At 42.7% G+C, this 27387-nt stretch overlaps 1 protein-coding gene across 5 annotated transcripts in view; it reads right to left on the bottom strand.

Annotated features, from left to right (window-relative positions):
• ACSS3 (acyl-CoA synthetase short chain family member 3) overlaps window positions 1-27387 on the bottom strand; it is a 155144-nt gene that overhangs the window by 13937 nt on the left and 113820 nt on the right. For 3 of the 5 annotated variants that reach the window (XM_060191505.1, XM_060191504.1, XM_007517208.3), the window contains 3 exons: window positions 20315-20410; window positions 14617-14680; window positions 3869-3950 (listed from right to left, as the gene is read on the bottom strand). In XM_060191505.1, coding sequence (XP_060047488.1) covers window positions 3869-3950; window positions 14617-14680; window positions 20315-20410 — 242 coding nt within the window. Of the gene's footprint in view, window positions 1-3868; window positions 3951-14226; window positions 14270-14616; window positions 14681-20314; window positions 20411-27387 lie in introns of all 5 variants that reach the window. The other 2 variants (XR_009549980.1, XM_060191503.1) reach the window with 2 other exon arrangements.

Genomic DNA, 27387 nt, shown 5'->3' on the forward strand with positions numbered 1-27387 from the left:
ACATCCCCCACTGCTCCACAAGTCACGCAAAGAAATGAACAGCCAAAAGGAGACAAAGAGTGGGTCAGACCAAAAAGAATTTGGGTCCATCCTCCCAGATGGGGAGAAATGTTAGGGGAAGATGACCAGAGGGCTCTGAGTTCCAACCCCATCAAGACCCGGAGAGAGAAGAGGAAAAAGGGAGGGACATTTGGATATAGTAATAGGTATAGGTGTGACTTGGAAAGGAAGAGAAGATGGGACCATAGTACTATACAAATATAGACAGGTAGTTTTAGAAATAATAGTTAACCCATATCTGCAACCTTAGGAGAACTTCCGTAGCTTCCAGTGGAGGGGATAGGGATACAGAACTCTGGAGGTGGGAACAGTGTGAAGTTATACCCATTATATTGTAATTTTGTAAATCAATATTAAATCACTAATAAAATTTTTAAAAGAAGTGGGTGAGACAGCATAATGGTTTTGCAAAGGGACTCTGATGCCTTAGGCTCAAAAGCTCTAGGTTCAGTCCCAAGCAAGTCTCATGCACCACCATAAAACCTGAGTAGTGCTCTGGTGTAAAAAAATAAAATAAAGGAGAAAAAAAAAAAGACATAGAAAGAAGTAAATATTCCTTTTCCCAATAATGACACAGATGTTTATGAACATGTGCTGTAGGGAAAATCCAGAGGAGCAACTATTTATGCTTCTTAAAATTTCTAAGACTCATATGCTCATCTGTTGAAAGGAACAATAAGAATATTTATAGGCTTCTGAATCACGAAGATAGGTGATGCATTTAGAGCAATGACACTGGATGAGTCCTCAATGGTTGATTAATTAATGCAATTAATATGAGAGAGACAGTTGGAAGTAGAGTTAAGTGCAAAGATGCCACAATCAAATGCATGGGTTCAAATGTTACCTCCATTACTTTTTAAAAAAAATTTAAAAATTTTATTAGGGATTTAATAATGATTAACAAGATTGTAAAATAGCAGGGGTACAACTACACACACTTCTCACCACCAGAGTTCTGTGTCCCATCCTGACCATGGGAAGCTTCCTTATTTTTTATCCCTCTGGGAGTATGGACCAAAATTCTTTATGGGGAGCAGACGGTGGGAGTTCTGGCTTCTGTAATTGCTTCACCACTGGACATGGATATTGGCAGGTGGGTCCATACCCCCAACCTGTTTCTGTCTTTCCCTAGTGGGGGAGGGGCCTGGGGAGGGGAGGTTCCAGGACATTTTGGTAAGGTTGTCTGCCCAAGGAAGTCAGGTTGGCATCAGTACAGCGTCTGCAACTTGGTGTCTGAAAGGCAGTAAGATATAAAGCAGAACAAAGTGTTTAACAAACAGGAAAAAAGGGTCAGAATAGAGCAGATGGGATTAGGGGTCTCCAGGTGGGAAGAAGCTAGGAAGTCAAGTTCCTCGATCTTCCTGTGCTATTATTAAGCTTGCAGGTGAGAGGTCTGAGATGAAGGATCAAGTCACTCCATACTGGTCAAGCAAACACTTGAGGTCTGAAGGAGCTTCCAATGTTAAGTGTGATCATGCTAAGACCCCATGACCCATATCATCAGGCCCTAATTAATCACAGAAGCTCTGCTAACTGGAGAGTAACCCACCAGGGAGACTGTGGTCAGCTACGCTGACAGATCTCCCTGCCTGCCACCCTCCCTTGAGCCATGCTTCTTCCTCTCAGCATCACTGAACTCAGCACTCTCTCAAAGAAAGCTGTTTTCCATTTCAAGCTGTTTTTCTATGTGATTAGACGAGCTGCATTTCACAAAAGTTAGAAGGTTAGGTACTTTCATCAAGCAAATTCTGATCGCTATGGGTATCAGAAAAAGAGTTCCAAAGCATTTAGCAGAGAAAGCACACACACACACACACACACACACACACACACACACACACACACACACACACACACACACACAAATGGAGAGTACTAGAAAATGCTTCTTTTGAGCAAGCCAAATGATTTTTTTTTTTGCCTCCAGGGTTATCACTGGGGCTCGGTACCTGCACTACAAATCCACTGCTCCTGGAGGCCATTTCCCCCATTTTGTTGCCCTTGTTGTGCTGTTTGTAGTTGTTATTGTTGTCATAGCTGTTTTTGTTGGATAGGACAGAGAGAGGAGGGGAAGACTGAGAGGGAGAGAGAGAGACAGACACCTGCAGACATGCTTCACCGCTTGCGAAGCTATCCCCCTGCAGGTGGGGAACTGGGGGGCTCGAACCGGGATCCTTAAGCCAGTCCTTGCGCTTTGCGCCATGTGCACTTAACCTGCTGCACTACCACCCAGCCCCCTCCAAATGGTTTTTTTCTCATGTAATCAAGAGAGGAGTGTTGACTCCTGATCAGGTGCTCTTACTCAGGAGTTCAGTAGAGGAAGTAATATAGAAAGACAACACAGTTTTAACTGAGAAAAAAAAAAAATACCGTCATTGCCAAAGACTGTTAGAGTCTAGGAAAAGATGCTAAAGGAATCTAAGCAATTCATCTTCCGGAAACATATGACCTATTCACATCCATAGGGGACATCATCATAAACCTTTCTGTAGGCTTCTTCAGGACTACTCTCACAATGAACTAACAATGGTAGAGATAGCCCCACAGTCTGAAGGGAGGCAGGGTCAGCCTGCTCTGCCACTTTAGGATGGGTCTTGAGTGTTCCCAGCTGTGGCCATAGACTGTAAGCTCAGACTGACAGGGACTCAGAGGTCACACAGGCTCCTGTGCTGAATATGACTAGACATGGGCCCAGAATTAGATCATTGCGGTAAACAGTTCATTGCTTTATATATTTTTGGTTTTTGAGAAACTCTCTGCCTTAATCCTGATTCCTAGTTCTACTCTCAAATCAGACACCATCTTCCCAGACAATATTTCTGGTCCCGCCCTATGTTACCTATCAAGTTCAAGCAAAGATTACTAAGACATAAATTCCTAATAACATTCTCAAAAGAGACTTTGTAGCTTCCTTCTACCTTAAGGTCCCTCTACTCCTACTTCCTGTTCCTGTTTATTAAACATTTTGTCCTACTTTTTATGTTAACACCTTTCAGATACCAAGTTTCAGATGCTACCATGATTTGAACTTGATTTCCCTGGGCAGACGACCTTACCAATATGTCCTGGAACCTCCCCTCCCCAGAGCCCTGCCCCACTAGGGAAAAACAGAAACAGGTTGGGGGTATGGATCCACCTGCCAACACCCATGTCCAGTGGAGAAGTAATTATAGAAGGCAGACTTCCACCTTCTGTTCCCTGTAAGGATCTCTGGTCCGTATACCCAAAGGAATAAGGAATAGGGAAGCTTCCAATGGAGGGGATGGGACATGGAACTCTGGTGGTGGGAACTATATAGAATTATACCTCTATCATTTTACAATCTTATAAATTAATATTGATTACTAATAAAATTAAAATAAATGACTTATTTAGACAACTATGGATTCTGCATTCTTACCACTATCATCGGAACACTGGTCTAGATAAACTTTTGCTTAATTTTTATTCATATTTATTTATTATTTCTTACATTGCCTTATTGGAAGGATTAATGGTTTATAGTTGACAGTAAACTACAGTAGTTTGTACACGTGTCATATTTCCCAGTTTTCCACCTAATAATTCAACCCCTACTAGGTACTCCTCTGACATCGTGATCCAGTACCTGGCACCCCCACCCCCCACCCGCTCCAGAGTCCTCTACTTTGGAGCAGTACACCAACTCCATTCTAAGTCCAGATAAACCTTTAAGTGATGCTTTGTGACCTCAGACTCAAGGGACACACTGGTTAGTCTTTCCATAGACAAAACATACAGAGATGCTCATGACAATGTGAAAAGAAAAGCATAATGAGACTCTTACAGGAAATTTCTCGAAGTATAAATGCTTGAACGCTTCCTGGTTCTTCCAGAGTCCTGAAAAAGCCCCGGGTGGTAATGGCAACCTGACACAGAAACACAACAGTCAGAATTAGGCTGAGATGCTCATGGAGGCCACTGATCAGAGTCAACAACTTCCCAGTGTGATGGATGATTGTGATTCAAAGCCTCCTGGGAGTGTCATCCCTAAGTCAGCTGTCCACGTTATGTCTACATGAAGCAGTTCACCATGACAGACAGGGATCACTGAAGAAGGATGTTACTTCCTGGAAAATGCCCAGAAGGCACAGGCATTTTATATTCAACTGGCTATTAGAAACAGTCAGTCGTTTAGTAAGAAGCATAGCACCACAAAAATGGAATGAGAAAGGCCATGTTTCGACAAGTAAGGACCTGGGTAAAGGTGGCTATTGCCTATCTACAGAGGAGAAGATTTGCAAATGTTGAACTAGTGCTGCAGATCTCTCTCTCTCTCTCTCTCTCTCTCTCTCTCCTCCTTCACCTCCCATTTTTCTCTATCCTATCTGAAGGAAGGAAGAAAGGAAGGAAGGAAGGGAGGAAGGAAGGGAGGGAGGGAGGGAGGAAGGAAGGGAAGGCAGGGAAGGGGAGGGAGGGAGAGAGGAAGAAAGGAAGGAAGCAAGCTGAGGGAGAAAGGAAGAACCATTGAAATAGTTGCTTAAAAGGAATATTCTGCTATGAGAATCAACTAAACAAATTTACTTTTTGAAGTACGAAAGTACCAACTGTTATACCTTTGTCCATCTCTCAGTTAAGAAGAACTTATCTTCACAGTCAGTGTGCCTCTCCACTCTGGGAATTCCTGCTTTCTCTTCTCTTTTTATGATTTATTTATTTATTTATTTATTATTGGATAGTCAGAAAAATTGAGAAGAGAATGAGATAGGTAGAGAAACATTTGCAGTCTTGCTTCACCAGGGGCTTGAACCCGGGTCCCTGTACATTGTAATGTGTTCTCTCAACCAGGTGGCCCACCCCACCGCCTGGCCACCTATTCTTGTTTTTTTTTAAACTTTTTAAAAAATTTATTTACAAAATAAAAAATAGGAAATATCCACAAAACCATAGGATAAGAGGGGTACAATTCCACACAATTCCCACTACCAGAGTTCTGTATCCCATCCCCTCTAATGGAAGCTTCCATATTCTTTATTTTTCTGGGACCATCGACCCAGGATCATTATGGGGTGCAGAAGGTGGGACGTCTGGCTTCTGTAATTGCTTTCCCACTGAACACAGGCATTGACAAGTGGATCCATACCCCCAGCCTGTTTCTGTTTTTCCCTAGTGGGGCAAGGCTCTGGGGAAGTGGGTTTCCAGGACACATTGGTGAGGTTGTCTGCCCAGGGAAGTCAGGCTGGTGTCTTCTGCAACCTGGATCAAATCGACAGAGTTCACAGTTAACAGTATTTATATACTTTTTTCATATTTGGGAGCTACTCTCTTCCCTGATCCAGCTTTCTAGTCCTTTTTCCATCCTTGACACCATCTTCCCAGATAATATCTTTAGCTGTCAGACTCAGGCAAAAACTAGTAAAGTCATGGGCCCCTTGGAATAGACCTAAAATAGACCTACTAACCTTTTTCAAACTGGAGACCCCAAATCTCACCTGCTGTATTCTTGCCTTTAGGTGCTTGATTATGAAACAATTTTTTATTTTGCTTTATATCTATTCCTGTTTTTTAATGACTTAGACTTATAACTTCTCACTCTTACATAGATACAGGAGTTTATAAATGAGAAGGTAGTGTGTGTTTCATCCTTCCAGCCAATTCCCTCCTCCCCTCCCTTATGAGAATCAGGTTTTACACACGTGGTGAAGAAATTCTACGTCTCTCCCACTCTCGCTCTTTAAATCAATACATTCTCATCTCAGTTCCCTGTAGAAAGTGCCACTTAGTAAGTTTATGTCTTCAATTTGCTTTCTGGACAGAGACGGTAAGTGATGACAGCTGGATTCCTGCTTCATTTGGGAACGTGTGTACTGTAAGATACATACATGACCCTCCCATACTTTCCCTGAGAAAACACTAAGTGAAGTAACGAGTGAAAGCTGGTGCTGGGAAGATGAAAGTGAGGCAGGAAGCTTACTGGCCCCAAGAAGAGCACCGTACACTGCCCACCCCACCATGAAGCCCCCAGGACTTAGACTCTCACACTCCGCCACAGCTTGTGCTGTGTCCAGCTGTGACAGCCAGCTGCTACAACGTTCAGGTCCTCCTGGGAGACCTTCCTTGCTCTGCTTCTTTTTTTATCTTATAGGCCTCTCCCTCTCCCTCTCCCTCTCCCTCTCCCTCTCCCTCCCCTCCCTCTCTAAATTATATATCTTTATTTATTGGATAGAGACAACCAGAAACTAAGAGGGGAGGTAGAAAGGGAAAGAGACAGAGACACCTGCAGCCACGCTTTGCCACTCCAAAGTTTTCCCCTGCAGGTGGGAATTGGGGGCCTGAACCTGGGTTCTTATGCACCGTAATATGCACTCAACCAGAAGTGCCACCACCTGGTCCTGATTTTTGTATAATTTTAAGATGGAAAAAATAACTATAGCTGAGTTACTGTTATAACTAAGTTCTGGACCTTACATCATCACATGGTCCATACCATTCCTTAAATATATAATTAAAGAAAACACAATGGAAAGCTTTTAGTAGTCTGTTAAAAAAAAAAAATCCTGCAGAAAGGGAGTCGCTTCACAGGTGCTGAAGCAGGTCTGCAATGTCTTTCTCTCCCCCTGTCTTCCCCTCCTCTCTCAGTTTCTCTCTGTTCTATCCAACGATGACAACAATAATAATAACAACAATAGCTACAACAATAAAACAACAAGGGCAACAAAAAGAGAATAATTAAAAAAAAAAAAAACCCTGCAGAATGCCGCTTATTATCATTAGAACTATTAAGCATAATGTGTATGTGGTCAGAAGCCAGCTCACCCAGTAGGGTGTATGCCTGTCATGTCCATGGCCTAGGTCTGAGCCCTTGCTCCACATGGGAGGAGGACCACAGCACCAAGGGATGATCTGTGTGACATAGTGTCTCTCCTCTCTTTCTTTCTCCCTTTATCTAAACTACAAAAAGAACTCTCAGTGTTTTCAACAGTCACCCAAATGAGTTAGTGCTCAGGGTGACTGACCACAGCTTGGCCTTCCTGGTGGCCCAGTAGAGCCAGGGTTTGCCAAGGAGCTTTTTTTTTTTTTTTTTTTTTTTAACCTTTCTTGGTGTCATGGGAGAAAAAAAAAAAAAAAACCTGATACTGTCCAGAAATTAGTTAAGTCTGCAGTTTCTAATACAAGATGATCTGATAATCTGCTCTCTCTCTCTCTCTTTTTTTTTCTGAGATAAACATGGGAATAACAATTTGTAAGGAATAGATTATAGGGGGGCAGGTGGTGGCACATCTGTACTATTCTAGCCTTTAGGTCCATGATTAGTCAACAACTTGTTTGGCTTTATATGCTAACTCTTCTTTCAGCCACCAGGTTTTAGATGATACCATGATGCCAAATGGATTTCCCTGGGCAGATGACCCCACCAATGTGTCCTGGAGCCCCACTTCCCCAGAGCCCCACCCCACTAGGGAAAGAGAGAAACAGGTTGGCAGTATGGATCAACTTGCCAATGCCCATGTTCAGCGGGGAAGCAATTACAGAAGCCAGTCCTTCCACCTTCTGCACCCCATAATGACCCTAGGTCCATACTCTCAGAGGGCTAAAGAATCGGAAAGCTATCAGGGGATGGGATGGGTTATGGAGTTCTGGTAGTGGGAACTGTGTGGAGTTGTGCCCCTCTTATCCCATGGTTTTTGTCAATGTTTCCTTTTTATAAACAAAAATTTTAAAAAGAAAGAAAGAAAGGAAAAGAAAAAAGTCACCTGAGTAGGAGAGAAATTCATCAGATACTTGATGTAGAAAGGTGATGTAGGATGGGCGGGGAGGCCAAGGAGCCAGTGGAGAGAAAAAGAAAATGAGCAAGTTAGAGAAGAAAGCAGCAGAGGCACTAACAGCTCATTCATACACACATGCACACATCTGCTCTCTTCATTCAATCCATGTTTGCCGGATACTTGCTATTCCTTGGCCTCTGTGTTAGACGCTGGCAAACACAGCTATCAATTATGGCTTAAACTGAAAGAAGATTTTGGCATATTGTGCAATACAGTAATTAAGATGTTTAGAATACAGATCATGAGAGAGACACATCCTGACTGAATGATGTCCACTTAGGAGTAACCACAATTTCCTTCTCTCTGGGCAGGCAAAAACAAACGAACAGAACGTCTGGGAAATCAATGTGTGTTCTAGCTGTCCATCTACTGGTAACACTTAGGTCCCCATGCGTAATACCATACCTCTGCCTCACACAGCTTTGGGAAGTCTACTAAAGATCACACTGAAAACTGCCATTTACAGAGGAATAGAATCAGCACCCCCATCCATGGCATCCTTTGTTTCATTCAAATGAGGTTGACGGAAAGTCGTCTTGACCCACTCCTGCAAACCTGTCAAGAGTCCAGCACACTGCACTAAGGGCCAAGAGTCGATTATCTGGGGGCTGAGACACTGGCAGTCACCAGAGGGGTCCCTGGTGGGTCCCTGGCACCTGGTCATTGGCTGCAGGGCACAGCAGAAGGGAGACAAGTCCACATCCAAGTGCAACAGAGGATCAGGTCAGAGAAACATGTAAGCCCAACACAGAGGGACAGCCAGAGAACTATGGCTCTAGTAGTGACATCACTATGGAAGGGAGGAAGGCGCCACCTTCTACTCCCCAGAAAGAATTTTGGTCCACAATCCCAGAGGGATAAAGAATTGGAAGCTTCCCATGGAGGGGACGGAACAGAAAACTCTGGTGGTGGGAACTGTGTGGCATTGTACCCCTCTTATCTTGCAATCTTGTTCATCATTATTAAATCACTAAAATTAAAAAAAAAAATTTTTTTTGTCCTGCTGTATGTTGCTGGGAAATTAGGAACTTGCCATTTTATTTATATTTTAAAAATATTTATTTATTCTCTTTTGTTGCCCTTGTTTTTTGTTGTAGTTATTGTTGTTATTAATGTCAGAATTCTTGGATAAGACAGAGAGAAATGGAGAGAGGAGGGGAAGAGAAAGGTAGACACCTGCAGACCTGCTTCACCGCTTGCGAAGTGACCCCCCTGCAGGTGGGGAGCTGGGGGCTTGAACCGGGATCCTTACTCAGGTCCTTTCGCTTTGCACCACATGCGCTTAACCTGCTGCGCTACTGCCTGACTCCCAGGGACTCGCCATTTTAATGGGGGATGTAAAAAATGTAATGTAAAAAATGGCGACTAATCCCTAGCACTGCAAAAACGGTATCATCTGTTTTCCATCTACACCATGCCTCGGCCTCGCGTGAGCTTAATGTGCAGCTTGGCGATACGAGAATCCGGCATGAAGCCCAGACAGTCTATCTTGGCGTTACTCTCGATCGCACCCTGTCATTTCACGAACATCTCATAAAAACTGCAGCAAAGGTGGGCGCGAGGAATAACATCATTGCAAGACTGGCCAGCTCCTCATGGGGCGCGAGCGCTTCCACACTACGATCATCATCTCTGGCATTATGCTATTCCACTGCAGAATACTGTGCCCCAGTATGGTTCTGCAGCCCCCATGTCCACTTGGTCGATTCCAAATTATATTCTTCCATGAGGATAATTTCTGGAACCATCCGTTCCACCCCGGTCCCATGGCTGCCAGTTCTTAGCAACATCGCCCCGCCAGATATTCATCGGGATGCGGCATCATCTAAGTTCATTTCCCACGTCTACGCTCGACCGGACCTGCCAATATACGCGGATATCTTCGCCCACCCTGTCCAACGCTTGACGTCTCATCATCCAATCTGGTCCCCTATGCCTACACTGAACTTCTCTGTTCCAGTCTCTTGGAAACAGAGTTGGCAGTCGGCTGAGGTAAAGAACAAACACCTCATCTCAGACCCCTGCAAGCGCCAACCCGGCTTTGACCTAGCACGTTATGATTGGGCCCTCCTCAGTCGCTATCGAACAGGCCATGGCCGGTGCGCCGCTATGTTCCATCGCTGGGGAGCCAGAGACGACCCGAACTGCCCCTGCAGCTACAGACAGACTATGACCCACATAGTCAACGACTGCCACCTCTCCAGATTCAAAGGAGGTCTCGAAACTTTACATCAGGCTCAACCTGATGCTGTTGACTGGCTAAGGAAGAAGAGCAAACGCTAGAAGAAGAAGCCATTTTAATTCTACACTTTGGAACTCAAGGAGTCATTTCAGAAGCACCTTCTAAAAGTCATGATTTTTTTTTTATTCCTAGTAACTCAGAGACCATATCCATTAAGTTAACTGCCTGGTGTAGCTTTCAAAAAAAAAAAAAAATCAAAAAGATTTTCTAATATCCATGGAGACATGAAGTTTTCTCTTCTAGGAGAGAAAAACTGGCTGAATGAAGGTAATCTACAAGAACTTCAGGATTCCTATTGATTACCTCCGGGGTCAACAGCAATTCACGATGACTAAAATGTCTGTCTTCAAGCTCAGGAGCCCTCCAGGAGAACAAAGCAGTGATTTTTAGAAAGTCTTAGCAAAGAGTTAGCAAAATACTAATGTGGATCAAGAGGGCATTAACATTTTTTTCTCAAAATTTTCACATATGTATGATGTGAGGGTGAGTCATTTCAATATGATAAATCATTACAGAGAATATTTAATAAGATGTGGAACTAAGACTACAGCTTTGGATTTTAAAGGTACTGTCCGAGAACGATCATTTCCAAATGTTACTTACAGTATTCATAACACCCCTTACTGAAACAAGAAGCTTTAACTGTACTTACAAACAGCAATCGAGGTTGAGATTGAAACAGTGAGACGTTTTTTAAATTTTGTTATAGTTTGAGCCCCTTATTTAAGTATGCAGATTATTTCTTCTCTTTATAATCATTACAAATATAATTAAGAGAATATACACACTAGGCAATACTGCGATTTCAACAAAGTCCATTTAGCTCTCACATAATATAATAATGATTTTTTAAAAGGCAAGAGTAAAAATGAGAATGGGAAAATGACACAATGGCCATCAAAAAAGATTCTTCTCTGAGGTTCTGAGATCCCAGGTTCAGTCCCCAGCCATCAGCCAGCTGAGCAGGGCTCTGATCTTTCAATATTTCTTTCATTGTAAATTAAATATATTTTAAAATAATATAATTGAGAATGATGGACTACTAATGATTCTCAGTGATAACTTTGGATGGCAGTTCAGGTTAAAGTACTTCACAGACTTCTGTTTTTACCAGAGTCCTGCTCAGTTCTGGCTTATGGTGCTGCGGACTGAACCTGGGACCTCTGAGCCTCAAGAATACAATGGTGTTTTTTAAAATTTTTCTCTTTGAGAGAGAGGTATACAGAGAAAAGCTCAGAGATAGAAGATGGATAGATATCAACCAGAGCACTGCTCAGCCAGTTTGTGGGTTTGTGGCAGTGCTGGAGAATAAACCTGGGACTTTGGACCTGGGGATGGAACCCCAGGCATGAAAGATCTTTTTCATAACCATTACACTGCCCCCCACCCCACCACAAAATGGTTTCTCTGTGTTCAGCAGAGAACACCGCTGATTCTGGGTTGCAGTGGTGGAAGGGACTGGATCTGGGTGCCTTCATAGCCTCAGGCACTGAAGCCCTTCTGCAGAGACACTACACTGGCTATTACATTTTAATATATGCTGTACATGTTTGGGAGCCATAGAAAATGAGAAAATATGGCCTAAGAATTGCTCACAGATTGAATTTTATGGGTAAGATAAAATATTCATAAATATGTATACCACATACCAATACTTAAAAATTTATAAATACATTTATTCATAAACTGTGTATATGGGACAAGTAAAATATTTGGAGCTTGATAGTGGTGTTATGATGAGGTATCTTAAAAAATCCATTATTGGATAAAGACAGAAATTGAGGGGGGGGGAGGGAGAGAGACAGAGAGACACCAGCAGCCCTGCTTCACCACTCATGAAGCTTCTCCCCTGCAGGTGAGGACCAGGGGCTTGAACCCGGGTCCTTGCACACTGTAGCTCAACCAGGTGCACCACCACCCGGTCCCTGGTAGATGTGTTTAATTGAATGTGTATACATTTTCATTAGACATTTCTCAAAGTTGGAGGTCAACATATTTCTTTAAAATTTAGTATTACTGTGATTTTGTAGGTAACAAAATGTCTGATAAAACCTCTCTCTCTCTTTTTAATAGGAACAGAGAAGGCAGGGAGAAAGTTCAGACCACAGCACCGATGTGTCCATCAGTGAGGTGGCGGCTGGGCTCAAACCTGGGCGGCACACCTTGTGAAGCAGCAGACTATCCAAGTGAGCTATTTAGCAGGCATCACCAGACATCTTCTCTAGATGCCCAAGCTGCTTTGGGTGCCCACCGAACTGGTCTCTACACAAGACCTTACGTTTCTTCAGTTTATGAGTGTAGTTTTGACTACAGTCTGCATGAAGAGAATTTACATCCTTCAAATTATTAATACATTTCATTGTTATTATATCAAGCTGGGCCTTTCCCTTTTCCTGAATGAGTCAAACATATTTATAATGTACTCTTGGAAAGTATTAATTGGCCAATTCCCATTCCGGGTGACGCAAGCACCTCAAGGCAGATAGGACAGCTATGGTGAGGCACTAAGTCTCCTTAGTTGAAATCACACAGGAGAAAACCCTGTTCCCACTTTCAGCAGCCAAGGAGGGGCATGGATAACTGTCAGGTAGATGCACCAAGAAGAGACTGGCCAATGGGCACCACTGGGAAAGACAATCCTTCATCCTGCTCTCTCTGGCTGATCTCACTTCACGATTCCTTCAAGCTCCATCCAGAATGAGGTGAAGAGGGTGAATTCCTCATTCTTAATAGAGGAGTAGCACCATAGCAAGGAATTCTGGGGAAGGATGACAGGGAGAGAGCTGGTAGGAGGGCAGTGCTGAGTCCTGGTGCAGGATGATGGGAAAGAACCTAAGCTGGGGGTGAGAGCGTCTGCAGACACCTGTCACAGGGAAGTGTCAGCAACTGTGGGGCAAACACTGAGCCCCAAATAAATAGGAAAAAAGGAAGAGAAAGAGGAGGAGAAGAAAGATGGAGAGAAGAAAGAGGAGGAGGAGGTAGAGGAGGAGAAAGATGGAGAGAAGAAAGAGGAGGAGGAAGTGGAGGAAGAGGAGAAAAAGAGGAGGAAGAAGAGGAAGAGGAAAAGGAAGAAGAGGAGGAGAAAAAAAATGGAGAGAAGAGGATGAGGAGGTGAAAGAGGAGGAGGAAGAGGAGAAAGAAGAGAGGAGGAAGAAGAAGAGGAAAAAGGAAGAGGAGGAAGAGAAAGAAAAAAGGAGGAAAAAGAGGAGGAAAAAGAGGAGGAGGAAGAGAAGAAAGCAAAGAAAATCTTCCTCTCATGGATAAAGATGAGTTCCCAAAATAAGGCTCAAGGTTCTGTTAAATAAAAGAGATTTTGGTGATAATTTTCTTTTCTTAACACTTCTACCTTTTCTTCTGATTTATAGTATATGAACCATACACTGTTTTGAATATTTATTCACACTGTCAAGGAAGGAATCCAATCTCACTACATACAATATACTGCACCACCAAATAGCTTACAGTGAAATGACAAATCTCCACCTACAGGATAAGATACTTGTTTAAAAATACAGAAGAAGGAAATGCCTTTAAAAAAAAATTTTTTTTTTGTTCCCACCAGGGTTATCACTGGGGCTCCCGGAGGTTGGTGCTGACACTATTTTTCTATTACATATCAGCACTGTTTGCCTAACAGACAGACAGTGACGGAAAGTGTCAAACTGTGGTACTTGATGAGCCAGAAATTTTATGTCATGCTACTATTGAACCCCATAACTGTATATGTCAAATCTGATCAATACCACAGCAATGACTAAGATGGGGGGCAGGGCAAAGCAGAATATTCAACTTAGCATGATTTATGACCACAATCATTAAAATAAAGACTAAGAACTAGAACAGAAATAAACATTCTTAAGAGGCAGCCTAAAGTTAAAAATGCAAGATAGGGCTAAGAAAAACCAAATACACAAATACCAATAATAAGAATCAAAAAGGAGAAACAAATCATTATATTACAAAATTAATGATGCATAGCTCAAGGGTGAGGAAACCAAAACACGGTTGACTTGGTAGCACTGTTTTAGTATTTAAATGCCTCTTGTCATATATGCGTTACTTATATAATAAGAAAATATTATTAAAAACACAAAATATTAGCAGGCCAGGCAGTGTCACAACTAGTTAAACACTCACATCACTGTGTGGAAGGACCCAGGTTCCAGCCCCTGGTCTCCATCTGAAGGGAGAGAGCTTCACGAGTGGTGAGGCAGGGCTGCAGGTGTCTCTCTGTCTCCCTCTCTTTCTCCTTATTCCCTCTCAATTTCTCTCTGTCTTTAACCAATACTAAGTAATTAAATAAAATCTCAAAAAATATAAAGATATGAAACATGTTTCAAAAACTATCTGACGCTGGTTCATGTTTTGGGGCTTCCATGTTTCAGTGACATGAAGTTGGCAGAGTAAGTGCCAATGGTGAACACTAGATTTCCGCCTCACTAGTAGCGTCTCCACAGTCATTCACTCCTCCTGTCATTCCCACCAACTTGTGGTCTGCTCAGCTGGAGATCAGTAGATTCTACTTACTTCACCACGATGTTTCCCAGACTCCAAGCTTTCAGTTTTTGCATGTTGTCATCCAAAATCATAACTGCAAGATAAAACAGAAATCTTACTTCTTTCCACTTTTTTATTGAGATTAATGGTTTACAATAAGTACAGTTGTTGATACATGTGTAAAGTTTCTCAGTTTTCTGCAAAAGACTCTCACCACTACTTGGTCCTCTTTTGCCATCATGCACCAGGACCTAAACACTCTTCCCCGAGCCCTAGAGCCCTATACTTTGGCGCAATACACCAAACCCAGTCCAAGTTCTGCTCTGCGTTTCCTCTTCTGTTCTTGTTTCTTAAGTCTTGCCCATGAGTGGCACACCTGGTTAAACACACACATTACAGAGTGCAAGGACCCTGGTTCAATCCCCTGCTCTCCATCTACAGGTGTCTAACTTTCTCTCTCCCTAACTCCCCCACCCCCTCTTCAATTTCTCTATCCTATCAGAAGAAAAAGAAAGAGAGAAAGAAAGAAAGGAAGGAAGGAAGAAAGAAAGAAAGGAGGGAAGGAAGGAAGGAAGGAAGGAAGGAAGGAAGGAAGGAAGAAAGAAAGAAAGGAAGAAAGAAAGAAAGGCTACCAAGAGTGGTGGATTCTTAGTGTATATACCAAGCCCTAGCTATAACCCAGGTGGCAATGAAGAAAGAAAAAAAATTCAGACAGTCAGTCATTGTCAATAAGCTTTATCATACAATTTCATTCTTTAACATTACATTTTATTCTAACTGGTGATGCATAAAATTAAATAACATCCTTAAAAAATAATAACTCGGGGGAGTCGGGCGGTAGCACAGTGGGTTAAGTGCACATAGCACAAAGCACCAGGTCAGCATAAGGATCCCAGTTCAAGTCCCCGGCTCCCCACCTGCAGAGGAATTGCTTCACAGGTGGTAAAGCAGGTCTGCAGGTGTCTATCTTTCTCTCCCCCTCTCTGTCTTCCCCTCCTCTCTCCATTTCTCTCTGTCCTATCCAACAATGACGACATCAATAACAACAACAATAACTACAACAATAAAACAAGGGCAACAAAAAGGAATAAATAAATAAATAAATACTTTAAAAAATAAAAATAAATAACTCGGGGTTGGGTGGTGACACACCTGGTTGGGAGCACATGTTACAGTGTGCAAGGATCCAGAACCAAGCCCTGGGTCTACCCTGCAGGGGGGAAGCTTCACAAGTGGTGAAGCAGGGCTTCAGGGGTCTCTGTTCCCCTCTTCCTCTCAATTTCTCTCTGTTTGTATCCAATAAATAAATAAAATAATAGAATTTTTAAAAAAATAACTCATGAAGATATAATTATAGTGGCTGTCTACCCACAGGTTAGAATCAGAAATGAAAGCAAAGCAACCAAAAATTTAAAAAAGAAAAGAAATACCTGGTGAATCAAATAGACAGAAAATGAGTTACAAAGGGAAAAAGATGAGGAAATAGAAAACCATTAGCAAAATGATAGATTTGTATCAGTTATTATATAAATGTAAATTATTTAAATGAATCAATTAAGTTAGATTTGGTTTTTTGGTGTGGTTTTTGTTTGTTTTTATTTTGGAAACAAACAGACCAGGCAGGTAGCACCCAAGCAAGGTGTGCCACCACCTGGCCCCCATCCTTTCTTTTTTGTAAACAAACACAGAAACTAACAGAGCAATAAGACAATTCATTGTGAGAACAAAAGAAAGGAAGAATCAATCTGTCTACTAGTAAGAGTCATCAACGGACAGTACCATAGGACCATTGTTATTTACATTTGTAAATGATGGAAACCCTAGATTTGAAGTAGCCCTGATTACAAATATATATATAGTGCTTACCTAAGAATAAGGCATTCATTAAGTAGACATGTTAAAGTCATATAATTGTAACGGCTGCATTATTTTAGAGCCCACGAGCATAACTTTTAAATCCTTAAAATGCAATTTTATGCCTCAGCTAATAATCTCAAGAAAAATGCCTTTCCCCCTAAAAATAAATATATAATGATTAGAATAAAAACACCTATTCTTTTTTTAAAATTTTTTTTTATATTTATTGTATTTATTTATTCCCTTTTGTTGCCCTTGTTTTTTTTTATTGTTGTAGTTATTATTGTTGTTGTTGTTGTTAGATAGGACAGAGAGAAATGGAGAGAGGAGGGGAAGACAGAGAGGAGGAGAGAAAGATAGACACCTGCAGACCTACTTCACCGCCTGTGAAGCGACTCCCCTGCAGGTGGGGATCCGGGGTTCGAACCGGGATCCTTATGCCGGACCTTGTGCTTTGCGCCACCTGCCCTTAACCCGCTGCGCTACAGCCCAACTCCCAAAAACACCTATTCTTAAAAATTTCCATCTTTTCTAAATTTAGCCCTCAACATGTCAGCTGTAAAAAAGCATCCTTCATTGCTGTGAGGCCATGAGCATATATAAATAGACCAAAATGCCTCATAAAAACAGAGAACATATCTTTATTCCTTAAAAAAAACTTCATTTTCTTTCAGAATCTCCCTTAAGGATTTAATACTCCAGGATGTCAGTAACTGCATCAGCTGTTTTTACATATACTCAAACACATTCTATCCTAAACTTTAGAAGTTCAATTTTTCAAACATTTAAGAAAAAGGTAAGATTTAAAAGGCATTCAAAACATGTTAAAGAAGTATTTTATTCTTTTCATTTTTATTTGATAAGACAGAGAGAAATTGAGAGGGAAGGAGGCACAGAGAAGAGAGAGGAAGAGAGACACCAGCAGCCTTGCTTCACGTCTGGAAAGCCCTCCCCCGTAGATGAGGACTGGGGGCTTGAACCCGGGTCCTTGTGCATGATAATACGTGCTCAGCCAGGTGTGTCACTGCCTAGTCTGAAAGTCTGGTAAAAGCTGGAAAACCCTCATTCTGACTTGCCACTTAAAATCTCTTTCCAATCAGTCTGACTGGCCTGCTCAACCTTTGCAAATAGCATCCTAAATGCCGTCAGTGCTAAAAGTGAAAATCTTGAAGGTTTCAGAGCTCAGAGTTTACATCCACATCCAGTAACCTTGATTTCAAACTGTAAGCTCTAACGCACCATCACCAACATCTTTTAAGCTTTAATTAGACCCTTCATGTTACTTCACTCACTCAAGTTATTTCCCTGAAGGAATCCATGGAACAAAAAAGCAACTATTGCTGTAAAAAAAAAGTAACTACTCTCTGGGTCTACTGTGTGTTTGAGCAAGGATGGTTGACCCTCCGGAAGCTTGTCTATCAGACTCCCCTTGGCATGCCAGCCTTGTGGTTGAGCGAGATGTGGCCAGTGTATACGCGGGGAATTCCAACCTTCCTATCAGCCTCTCTGCATCACCCCACTCCTCCTCCCTCTAGCGGGCTTTGCCTTCCTTATGTTTCTATTTCCCTGTTCCTGCATCACCATTCATACCTTCTCATTGCCTTGCTCTCTTTTCCCTTATAAGGAGATATTGGTCTCACTGGCCAGCTTGGCCACTCCCCCTGCAGAGCTACCCCTTTATAAACTTGTAACTGCGTCAATAAAACATCCTGTTTTCCGCCACGGTACCCTAAGGAGGTTTGTGTATCTTCCGCTGCCATGGTACTCTGGAAGACCCCTTAGTGAACTCATTCCTGTCTCTGCTAGCCCCGCTCTCGGTTCCCAGCTCTCAGTCTGTCTCCTGGTGGCCAACAGGCCAGCCTGGGAAGTGGGAGCCAGTCTGGCTCATTTCCCCCCAAGGAACCCGACACTACTCTTTTGTCTCTAGAGCATCTTGCTTTAAGATTCTGTCCCGATGCCTACTAGTGGTGTAGATTTCTGTCTCCCACTAGACTACCAGTTTGTTAAGGGCAGAAGCCAAGCCTGACTGACATCGGCTTCTCCCAGCCACAGTGGCCGTGGACTATGTGTGTCTGACCGTACTCCACTGTACCTCCAATCTCCAATCTCCCTGTATCAAAATGAGTCATTCATTTCTTTCTTTTTTTTTTTCTTTTTTGCTTTCAGGGTTATTGCTGGGACTTGGTGCCTGCACTACAAATCCACTGCTCCTGGAGGCTATTTTTCCCCATTTTATTGCTGTTGTTATTGTGGTTGTTGTTATTATTATTGCTATTACTGTTGAATAGGACAAAGGGAAATTGAGAGAGGAGGGGATGAGAGAGAGGGTGAGAGAAAGATAGACACCTGCAGACCTGCTTCACTGCTTGTGAGATGACCCCCCTATAGGTGGGGAACCGGGGGCTTAAACTGGGATTCTTACACAGATCCTTGAGCTTTGCACTATGTGTGCTTAACCCAGTGTGCTACTGCCCAGCCCCCTGAGTAATTCATTTCTAATGGTGTTGACACAAGGCTGAAGGAAAAATAAATCAATAAAATGAAAAGTCTGCATAAGGTACTCAATGGATGAAAAATTAGATTTAGCCCACAGAGTATTTTCCACATAACATGTATTTCTTTCCTTTTACCAAAAGAATACTGCTTTTCAGAAGTCTAACAGCAAGAGCTGGGTGGTGGCACACCTGGTTGAGCACACATGTTACAATGTACAAGGCCCCAGGTTCAAGCCCCTGGTCCCCACCTGCAAAGGGAAAGCTTCACGAATGGTAAAGCAGGGCTACAGGTGTCTCTCTGTCTTTCTCCCTCTCTGTCTCTCCCTATCCTCTCTATTTCTGGCTGTCTCTACCCAGTAAATAAATAAAGATAATACAATTTTAAACTTTAAAAAACAAGTCTAACAGCATGCACTGTGCTTTGGAATCTCTGAATAACCGCTAATACATAAAAATTATGACTCATAGAATCAGGCCTTTCTTGGCTATAAATACTTTCTCTGACACCTAACCTGTGGTGTCTCTAAGCCAATGGCTTTGAGATGAGAAAGTTCTCTAGTGAATTCCCAGGAAGCATCAAAGCCTAACTCTTTCTTACAGTGAGCCATGAAAATGGCACCGTGGCACTGAAAGGGAGCAGTGTAACATCTCCCATAATCATCAGACCCTAAAAATATCTCAGTACAAAAGTGACTTCCCTATGTGTGCGTGTATGTGAAAAGGGGACAGATGACAGAACTGTTCACAAAGAGCATTTCACTAAGGTTGGGCTCACCTTTCCACGCCTGTCCGAGAAAGTAGCTTGACTTCAAAAAGGGTATATTTCTGCTCTTTAAAATAACCTTGTCCCTTTTTATAAATACATCTGCTAGACTAAAGCCCAATGATCTATAATTCCTTGCTAGTCATTGTCCCTGAAGGAAAAAAACATTGTTTTTTTGTGCTAGAGAAAGAAATAAGGGACAGATCTTTAAGTGCTGTATTTACATGCAAATAGGAGGAACAAAACAAGAATCCTCTTCCATTTTCAAAGTAACTTTTTTCCTCACAAATTAAGCTGCCTTGTGTGACACTATAAGTCAGACACTGCAAGCTCTCTGCCTGTTTGTCCTTGTGAGTCTCAGTCATCTAGCCTCTCTGGCTTCTCTAGAACATCAGGAACTATGAGGCTGAGACACTATCTTTCTACTTACAGGTGATCATGTTAACGTTTCATTGTGTCTTGTCACAAGGATCAGCCATACGCAGCACATGGAGGATGGCCTGGAGGACAGCATAGTACCTAGTATATCTCATGCGATCTGGACAGCACTAGGCACAGAAATACAGTGTTTTATTTATGTCCGGCATCACAAGTAAGTAGGGTCAGGGCTTACCATTGTAACCAGGGACGCTTTTCCCTGCTTGTCCAGGAGGAGGTGTTTTTGAATTCCCTAATCCAATGCAGGATGCTGTGATGGGGGATCCAGTCTCTGGCAAGAAAGATGGCTTGTCATTCCATGTTTCCACGTGAGAATGTGGTGTTAATTCAGCGCCTCCCCCTCCCCAGCTGGTCACCACATTTAATTGCATTAATAACAGATGAGAAATTCAAATGAATTATTTTGAGAGAAAAAAAACAGTAATATGATCCAGATGCCTCTGTGTGTGTGTTTCTATTTGCTATTGATAGTTTGTTGCAAGATTGTAAGATGACAGTGTACAGGTCCACACCAAAGTTATGTATCCCCACCCACCCACCTCCCAAAGAGAACCACTAGAGTTCTCACAAGTCTGAAAGAGTTTGCTTGCTTCTGTTTTTTTTTTTTCCAAGTTCATGTAAATCAGATCTCTAGATTCCACATGAGTGAAACCATCTGGCAATCGTCTTCCATCTCTTTATATATTTTGCTAAGCAGAATCACCTCCAAAGGGACACAATAACATCTTTTTTGATTGTAGAGTAGTATTCCATGGAATATATATCCCTTAACCTCTTTACTTTATATTTATTTATTTATTTATGTATAGCCAGAGAACTGCTCTAACAGTGGCTAACAGTGGTGTGGGGGCTTGAACCTGGGACTTTGGAGTCTCAGGCATGAAAGTCTCTTTGCATAACCATTATGCTATCTACCCCCGCCCTCCCATAACTTCTTTAGCCAGTCATCTGACAATGGGCATCTAGGCTGCTTACACTCTTTGGCTGTTGTAAATAATGAGGCTATGAACACAGGGGTGCATATGTCCCTTCTAACTAGTGCTTGAGTGTCTACTGGATAAATGCCTAAGAGTGGTATTGCTGGGTTACAAGGTAATTCCATTTTTATTTGTTTAAGAACACTTCCTATGGTCTTCCAAAGGGGCTGCCCCAGTTTTATTTCAGATTCTGAAAAGAGATGTTGGTGTTTTTTTCTTCCTATTCCATCCAGGGAAAGGAGTGTAGAAAGAGGAAGTGAGAATAAATCCTAGTCTTCTTATATTTTAAAGACAGAGAGAGAGGAAGAGAGAGAGAGGAGGAGGAGGAGGAGGAGAAGGAGGAGGAGGAGGAGGAGGAAGAGGAAGAGGAGAAGGAGAAGGAGGAGAAGAAGGAGAAGGAGAAGAAGAAGAAGAAGGAGAAGGAGAAGGAGAAGGAGAGGGAGAGGGAGAGGGAGAGGGAGAGGGAGAGGGAGAGGGAGAGGAAGAGGAAGAAGAGGAGGAAGAAGAAGAAAGCACTGAAGCTTTCTCCAATATAGTGGAAAATGGATTTTAAGCTGGGCTGTGTTCATGACCAAGGAGCACACTGCCCAAGTGAGATCTGCCTTGTCTGAAACACCAGACCTTAACTGCAACATGGCTAACAAGGATGCCCTCAGCATTTCCATCTGAGCAAACTGACTTTGTAAGTACTCGCTGATACCCTCAAGTACCATGCTATGGTGATTTCATCATTTATAAGCATTTAACCTTTAGCTGTCCTGTTTTAGTTTGTGATTGTAAGACAAGGAAGATGACTGTATCCTTCAGATGACTGATCTGACAATGGTTTAAAGGCAGTGAAGTTTTTTTTTTCCCATGCAGGCTTAGAGAATATAAGCTCACACACTGAGCACTAGTCATTTGGACATCATGACATTCTTTTGATTTTAACTCAGGGTTTTGAAGAGTATTACTGATGGTGACATATGAAGGACACCATCTGACAAGATGGCAGTTCCTCCGACTTCAAGCAGCCTGAGTCCAGGGGCCATTCATGCTTAGGACAGGAGGAGTGGAAGAAAGCCCACAGAGGTTGCTCTAGTAGCTTGCTTTGTTCTCCCTGTACTTTTCAGCACCCTAAGACCCCAGGACTAACACACCTGCACAGGAATACTCAGACATTCATGCACACGGACTGTATAACCACCCCGGACTGTGAGCTGGTGCTGATGCAAAGTGAGCTCTGGCTAGGGAACCTGAAAACACGCTCTGATCCTTAACCAGCAGCCCTGTGTTAGCAGAGTGGACACCAGAGGCCTAGAGGGAGAGGCTATATCCTTAGCTCCTCTCAGATTTCAGCACCAAAATGTTAGAATTGATTAATTTGAATTAACTCCTTCCTATGAGCTTGAAAATCATTTTCATCTCAGCAGAACCAAACGCCATCTAGTCAAATATTCTGTGCTCATGGAAGTGTTGGCTGACTAATAAATCCATTCTTGAACAAGATTTGAGTCTCTGATTCCCATTGTTAAGATCAAGGTTCTTTAAAAAAAAAAAATCACAGGCTGTAACCTGCAAATGAATTGGAGAGCAGGAGAAGCAGAGGACTTGGGGAAGCATGAAAATGGTTTCATTCTGTCAGGACCTTCTCTTACTGCAGGAATGATATTCAAAGGTCAGTCATTCAATATATATATTAATTGAATGTATCCTATCACTGTAAGGTTGTTTTGTGTGGTTTTTTTTTGGGGGGGGGGCAGTGAGGGGGTAAGAGTGGAAGCAGAAATAGCAGGATAAGCAAAGGTTGAGAAGCACTTCCACTATCAAGGTAGGTCTCAGAAGTAGGGGAGGAGAGGTTCAGGGAGGGGTTGGGGAGGAGTTGGCAGACTGGGTGAGAGGTGATAAGAGAGAAAGTAGGAGGGAACAACAGAAGACAGGGCTGGAAATTTGCAAGATGAGTTGCTCAGAACTGCATCTAGAAAAACCTCTTTGCTCTCTGACTGGAGAGCTCAGCTGAGACTCCCCCAGCACAGAGGAAGACATCTGCAGATGAGAAGCAGACATGGGATTCAGCTGGAGCTCCTCACAGAATGAAAAGGTCATGGTGCTTGTCTGTCTCTGAGGAAAGAGCCAGAGAAGCTCCAGGGCAGCCCCAGAATTCTCTGCTCACAAAATAGTGAACAAAAGAAGAATAGACGTGAGAAAGGGATGAGTCTGGATTTCCATCCCTGCTGTCACAAATAGCAGGGCCTCAGCTTTTTCAAAAAGCACTTTATTCATTTAAAAAATATTTTTATTTGTTGATTCTTGGATAGAGACAGAGAAATTGAGAAGGAAGGGAAGATAGAGAGGGAGAGAGAGGGGGGTCAGGCTGTGTGCTTTACCTAATGCGTCTTAGTATGAAGCACAAGGACCTGCACAGGGATCCTGGTTCAAGCCCCTGGCTCCCCACCTACTGGGGGTTCACTTCACAATCGGTGAAGCAGGTCTGCAGGTGTCTGTCTTTCTCTCTTCCTCTCTGTCTTCCCCTCTTCTCTCAATTTCTCTCTATCCTATCCAATAAAAAACAAAATAAAATAATTTTAAAAAAGGAAAAAAATGACCTCCAAGAGTAGTGGATTCATAGTGCTGGCACCACGCCCCAGCGGTAAAACATGGAGGCAAAAAAAAGGGGGTCGGGTGGTGGTGCAACTGGTTGGGAATACACGTTGCAATGCTCAAGGACCCAGGTTTGAGCCCCCAGTCCCCACCTGTAGGGGGAAAGCTTTGTGAGTAATGAAGCAGGACTGCAGGTGTCTCTCCCCCTCCCTATCACCCTCTCCCCGCTCAATTTCTGGCTGTCTCTATTCAATAAATAAATAAAGATAATCCAATAAATAAATAAAGATCATTAATTCTTTATTATCTTTATTTATTGGATAGGGACAGCCAGAAATCAAGAGGGAAGGGGTGATAGAGAGGGAAACAGACAGAGAGACACCTGCAGCCCTGCTTCAACACTTGCAGAGATTTTCTCCTGCAGGTGGGAACCGGGAGCTCGAACCTGGGTCCTTGCGCATTATAATATCTGTGCTCAACTAGGTGTGCCACCACCCAGCCCCTAATAAAGATAATTTTTTTAAAAAACAGCTATTTAAAAAAATTCTGGTTCTACTCTTAAGCAGTTAACTGACTCCAGGAGTTAAGTTACCTGGGAGATGTTTTGTCACATATATACTGAGACCCGGGTTCTAGATTTTCTTGAGTTTGCTCTTCAGGCCAATGTGGGGAAGAAGGTCTTTATGTTCACAAAGTTTGGCTGATCACAGAAACCAAAGAGAACTGTCTGTGGAGTGTCTGCTAGAGGCCAGGAACTCTGCCACACCCCTTAAACACACTTCACTCTGTTTCCAGCTTTCTCCAAGCCCCTGAGGACATGCGTGAATAGAACATGAAGATGAAGCAAGGATCTGCCAGTGGCTGTGTCAGGAATCAAAGCACTTTGACTGAGATTCCGTGTCCCTTCTCACCAACTACATTGCTTTTCCAAGGAGAGCAGTCACCTTTTGTTTTTCAGATCGGAACTGACAGCAAAGGGGAGTTTGGAACTTTGGGGCGGGGGTGCTGTGGGCCCAGCGTGCAAGCAATGATATTTAACAGGGGTAAAACTAATTTCCATAGTGCGGTTCATTGATGAAGGGTAGAAACTTGGTTTTTCTTGGAAATATCTACTGAAATGTGACTTGTTCTCAGCTTTCTACAGTAGTTGAGATGTGACTCTTGCTGAGAAGAGTTAGGGCAGCTAGTATTTCCAAGTTCAAGCCAGTTCTGTGATTCAGCAATTCCCCAGTGCTTATTCTCTCGTCACTGATCATTATCACTAGTAAGGTGAGAACATCAAACTCCTCTCAACATTAGCACTCATATAAAATGAGAACAGAGATTCTTAAATATATTCAGTTATACATATTCACCCTGCCTCACATGTAGTAATCTTACTTAACAACAGCAACAACACACTTATTCTCCCGATGGTGTAATGTTGTGAAGATGAACACGCTCAATCTCATGACTGCTAGTGTACTAGGGGTCTTTATTCTCCAACAGACTACCAATTTGTAAACAGTCATTCACTTTAATAAAAGAGAAAGGGTCTTCATCATGCCTGTCCTACTGCTGACAAAAAGATCATTCCTCTCACAAGCAAAAGACCCAGGTAGCTCACCTCTCAAATTATCAGGAAAATCACATAGCAACTAATTAATACAACACCAAATAATTAGGAGGGATGTGGCTGCCAAGCAATAAGACTGAGGGGGTGGGGGGATCCCTCTCTTCCTGATGGGTATTGTCATAGTACTGCCAGCTCACTACACAGTGCAGAAATGATGCTGTCTACACAACTGTCTACTAAGGCATAACTGCTCCTGCTAAATATCAAAGAAATAAATTCACCATGCACACAAAGGCCCCTAATTTCATCTGCTCTATTCTGCCTTTGGGTTCCTGTTTATTAAACAATTTGTCCTGCTTTATATCTTACTGTCTTTCAGACACCAAGCTGCAGATGCTACCATGACACTATCCTGACTTCCCTGGGCAGATGACCTCACCAATATGTCCTAGAACCTCCTTTCCACAGAGCCCTGCCCCACTAGGGAAAGATAGAAACAGGCTAGGGGGATGGATTCACCTGCCAACACCCATGTCCAGTGGAGGAGCAGTTACAGAAGCCAGAACTCCCACCTTCTGGACCCCATAAAGAATTCTGGTCCGTACTCCCAGAGAGATAAAGAATAGGAAAGCTTCCAATGGAGGGGATGGGACATGGAACTCTGGTGATGGGAACTGTGTGGAATTGTACCCCTGTGATCTTACCATCTAGCTAATCATTATTAAATCACCAATAAAAGATTAAAAAGAAAGAAAGAAAAGAAGAAATGTCCCATGATGTTGAAAGGCATACAAAAGTGTATTACGTCACTAGGACAGTGTGCATGCTTGGTCATGGGCAAAACTGAGGTTGGAGTTGGCCCCCCATCACAATGAAAAAAAAAAAGTGGTGCTGTGGTGTCTTTCTTTCTGTCTCTCTACTTCTGTCTCTGCATCTGAAAACATTGGCCTCAAGCTGGAAAGCCTTAGTGACAACAACAATTAGATAAGGACTCATCTTTTCACTAGCAACTCCCTGCATCCTACAATTTGACTTTGGTACATCCTGGTGGACTGCCCTGCTCCCGGCTAAATGGCAGCACAGTCCTCCAGCTTTTGCATGTCATGAGGAGTTGACTTGGGAGTCCAGTTCAAGCCACCACTGAGAACTAGAGTGATAATCTGCAGGGGTGGAGATGGGAACACAGACCTTTGGTAATGGGAGTGGAGAAAAAAAACTCATATATATATATAAAAGAGAGCAGAGAACTTGGAGGCAGGGTGGTGGCGCACCTGACTAAATGCACACGTAACAATGTTCAAGGACCCAGGTTCAAGTCCCTGGTCGCTACCTTTAGGAGTAAGAGTCACAAGTGGTAAAGCTGGTCTGCAGGTGTCTCTGTGTCTCTCCTATTTCCCTTTCCCCTCTCAATTTCTGACTGTCTCTAGCCAATAAATAAATAAATAAAGATAACTTAAAAATTAAGAAAGCGGGAGTTGGGCTGTAGTGCAGCAGGCTAAGCGCAGGTGGCGCAAAGCACAAGGACCGGCATAAGGATCCCGGTTCGAACCCCGGCTCCCCACCTTCATGGGAGTCGCTTCACAGGCGGTGAAGCGGGTCTGCAGGTGTCTTTCTCTCCTCCTCTCTGTCTTCCCCTCCTCTCTCCATTTCTCTCTGTCCTATCCAACAACAACAACAACAATAACAATAACTACAACAATAAAACAACAAGGGCAACAAAAGGGAATAAATAAACAAAATAAATATAAAAAAAAGATTTAAAAAAAATTAAGAAAGCAGAGAACTTGCATGTCCCTGAGTTCAGTCCCCTGTACTGTATATGCCAGTGTGGTCGTCTTTCTTGGAACTTTATTCATGATTGTGTGAGAGCCAACTTAACTCCAATATTAAATGCTACAGATATTTTATTTAGTGTACTTAGAGCATGAGCTAAAAAAATTAAGTAAGTGGTCCAGGAGGTGACACACTGACTAAAGCGTTGGACTCTCAAGCACGAAGTTCTGAGTTCGATCCCTGGCAGCACAGAGTGATGTCTGGTTCTTTCTCTCTCTCCTCCTATCTTTCTCATGAATATATGTATATATAATAAAAATTCAATCCACTGTGTTTGAAAGCGGAACTCTGCACTTGGGTCAG

This window comes from Erinaceus europaeus, chromosome 5 (assembly GCF_950295315.1).
Source record: "Erinaceus europaeus chromosome 5, mEriEur2.1, whole genome shotgun sequence".
NCBI classification, from domain to species: Eukaryota; Metazoa; Chordata; class Mammalia; order Eulipotyphla; family Erinaceidae; genus Erinaceus; species Erinaceus europaeus.